This window comes from Pteropus vampyrus, unplaced genomic scaffold (assembly GCF_000151845.1).
Source record: "Pteropus vampyrus isolate Shadow unplaced genomic scaffold, Pvam_2.0 Scaffold1000002571, whole genome shotgun sequence".
Taxonomy (NCBI): Eukaryota; Metazoa; Chordata; class Mammalia; order Chiroptera; family Pteropodidae; genus Pteropus; species Pteropus vampyrus.
This window is the reverse complement of record NW_011916973.1, coordinates 134-2,894: the sequence shown is the minus strand read 5'-3', so window position 1 is coordinate 2,894 and position 2,761 is coordinate 134. Positions and strand designations below refer to the sequence as shown.

At 60.3% G+C, this 2,761-nt stretch overlaps 1 protein-coding gene across 1 annotated transcript; it reads right to left on the bottom strand.

Annotated features, from left to right (window-relative positions):
- Nucleotides 1-7: 7 nt before the first annotated feature.
- Nucleotides 8-1,335, bottom strand: LOC105311243 (proline-rich transmembrane protein 4-like). Its single transcript, XM_011387253.2, has one exon. The coding sequence runs from the start codon at nt 1,322-1,324 to the stop codon at nt 38-40; it is 1,287 nt and encodes a 428-aa protein (XP_011385555.2). The 5' UTR covers nt 1,325-1,335; the 3' UTR covers nt 8-37.
- Nucleotides 1,336-2,761: the final 1,426 nt, after the last annotated feature.

Sequence of the window (2,761 nt, the reverse complement as noted above, 5' to 3'; positions counted from 1 at the left end):
TGAGGCCGGAGAAGGGCCCGGGTTGGCCTCCGCCCCATCAAAACCTTTGGCAGGCGCCTCCTTGGAGTAGGAGGTCGGGGCCCGGCCCTGCCAGGGCACAAAGCTGCAGCAGCTCCGCGTCACCACGCGCGATGGCGCTACCCAGGTGCTCCTTGTCCGGGGGCCCGGTGACCCAACGTCCGGGCAGCAGCGGGGCCGCGTGGCCCGGGGAAAAGCGGAAGAGCTTGGCCCAGCAGCGTGGCGGCACGCGGGGGCTGCAGAGCGCCGGGTAGAGGCCCAGCAGCGCCAACGGGAGCGCGATGCCCACCTCGCCCAGGCGCAGGCCTAGCTGGAAGGCCCACCAGGGCCAGGGCCCCTCCAGGCCAGGCTGGCCGCCATAACTCAGGGCGTGCAGCACCTCGTAGCCCTGAAGAGCTCCGCTCAGCAGCCCGAAGGTGCCCGCCACCGGGGCCGTGCGCGCTGCGCGCCGCCAGGACTCCCGCGGGGCGAAGGGACTGCGGGCCTTCGGGAGAGGGGTGGTGCCTTTGAAGCCTGACCCTCCCAGGGGCGCTCCAGCCCGCCGCCGCCGGCCCCCCAAGCAGGAGAGCGCCAGCAGGAGCCCGGAGAGGAGGGCAGCGAGGAAGGCGTGCAGCCCGCGGGAGGCGAGCCGCAAGGGCCGCAGCGGGCGGTGGGCGGCGCTCCCAAGGGCGGCGGCCGCCGCGAGCCCCAGCCCGAGGAGCAGCAGCGCCGCCAGGCCGGCCGGACACCGCGGCGGGCGCGGCCGGGCCAGCAGCAGGCAGGCCAGGCCCAGGCCGGCGGCCAGGCAAGGCAGCGGAAGGTCCTGCAGCAACAGCCAGGCGAGCGCGGGCAGCCGGTCGCGGTGCCCATAGGCGTCGTAGAAGAGCGGGAAGGCCCGCGTGGCCCCGGCTGAGAGCAGGAGCAGGTCCAGCAGCGCCAGGCAGGAGGCGCCGGGTGGGCAGCGCCAGGGCAAGAGGGCCAGAGCCAGTAGTGCCAACAGGGCCACCAGGCCGAAGAGCGCTCCTACCCCGTACACATGCGCCTCCCAGGCGAGACCCCAGCGAGCCCTGGCCTCTGCCCAGTCGGCCTCCAGGGTCAGGAAGAAGAGGGGCAGTGGGGCCGCAGGAGGCTGTCCCTCGCGTTCAGGAAATTCTCCTATGCCGCAGGACCCAGGCCCACACTCTGGCCGCAAGGAAGGCTTCCCAAGTTTGGCCGGAGAAAGGTCATTCGGACCAGAGGTGGGGATGGTGGGGTCTGTGGGCAAAGAACGTTTGTCTGAGGCCATCATCGCCCAGCCCATAGTCTGTATGCCAGTCAAGGTTCTCATAGCATCCGGGACACACTTGTCTTAAACTTTTGGCCCCTCGCTTTCCTCTCCCCCATCAAACTCCTCATGCTACTTTCAGCCCTCATCCCTTCTCCCACCCCTCCCACCCCCAGCTCCCTGCTTTGTTCATTTCCCTTCATAACTCTGTGACTCTACTGCAAAGGGTTTTTCTTAAGAAGTCCCAGGATTTTACAACTGGAAGGGACTGTGGAAGCCCCCTCTAGTTCAATCCCCCACTAGAAAGAAAGCTTCTTAAGAACAAGTATTTTTGTTTGCTTTGCTCACATCTGAATCCCCATGCCTAAAATGGTGTCTGGCACAGAGTTGGCACTGAGCAGATATTCGTTGACTAAATGAATCTTCTTGTTTGTCAGATGAAGACACTGAGGGTCCACGAAGAGGCAAAGTGATTTGTCCAAGGTCACAAATTGGCAGGGCTACTACTAGAATCCAGATCTGAGCACCAGTCTGAGCCCCTTTCTACAATTCCAGAGCCTCTTCATAATACTAGTTTGCTTCTCTCTTGCTCTGTACCCCTGACTCCCAACTCCCGCCTCAGTGCTAGAAGAAGCTTTCCCTGCCCATTTTCAAGTGCTTCTCCATTCTCCCTGTCTCTTCAATAAAAGCCCCTACATACACACATACACACACGCACACACATGCACACGTGTACACATGCATACATGCAGGAGGGTGAGAGGTGAGATACTCCTGTCCCCAGCACCCCGAGAACACCTTTCCTATTCATTGGCCTTCCTGCCTGCTATACCCTTCTCTACCCACAGCTGTGAACCTCATCCTGACTCAGTCACAAAACCATTAGTCTAAGGCTCTTAATACTGGTGCATGCCCCTTTGGTTCTAGTCCATTTTATAGAAAGTAGCATTGAGATGGACTCTGCTGGGGCTTGAAGTTACCCTTAAACTTCTAGGAAGGAACAACTGGGGAGAGCATAGTGAGATAAAATGCCATCTTAGTCAATGAGGCCCTCAGGGTTTGCTCTGGGGTTTGCTAACTCAGGCCCCTAGCCCCATCCTGTGCTTCAACATCTTCCCCATGTCCTATGGGAAAGGGAAGTCAAGTAAGAGAGGTCGAGGAGTAAGATCTCTAATTCACTCTCCTGGAGCAAGAGAGGAGTTAGAAAGAGTTAGATTCAAGGATTCTCTTCATGACCATGCAGCAATGGAGGATGCTGGAACCGGAACCTCTCCCTACTCCACCTAGCAGACTCAGCAGAACTGTGGCTTCAGGCAAGGGCAGAGGGAGAAAGATGGTGGCAAAGGATGCGGACAGCCTGGTGGGAATGGGGAGATGAAGAGGAAGCAGATGTAGAATGCGGTTGGGAGGGCGGGGTGGGAGATTGGGGATCTGCTGAAAACCAGACTCCTGCCCCCACTACCTGGCCATGCCCAGCCATGCCTCAACTGGATAATCTAG

What these genes read in the sequence shown, in the direction of transcription:
- LOC105311243 (XM_011387253.2), bottom strand. Translation starts at nt 1,324, where the DNA reads ATGAGAACCTTGACTGGCATACAGACTATGGGCTGGGCGATGATGGCC.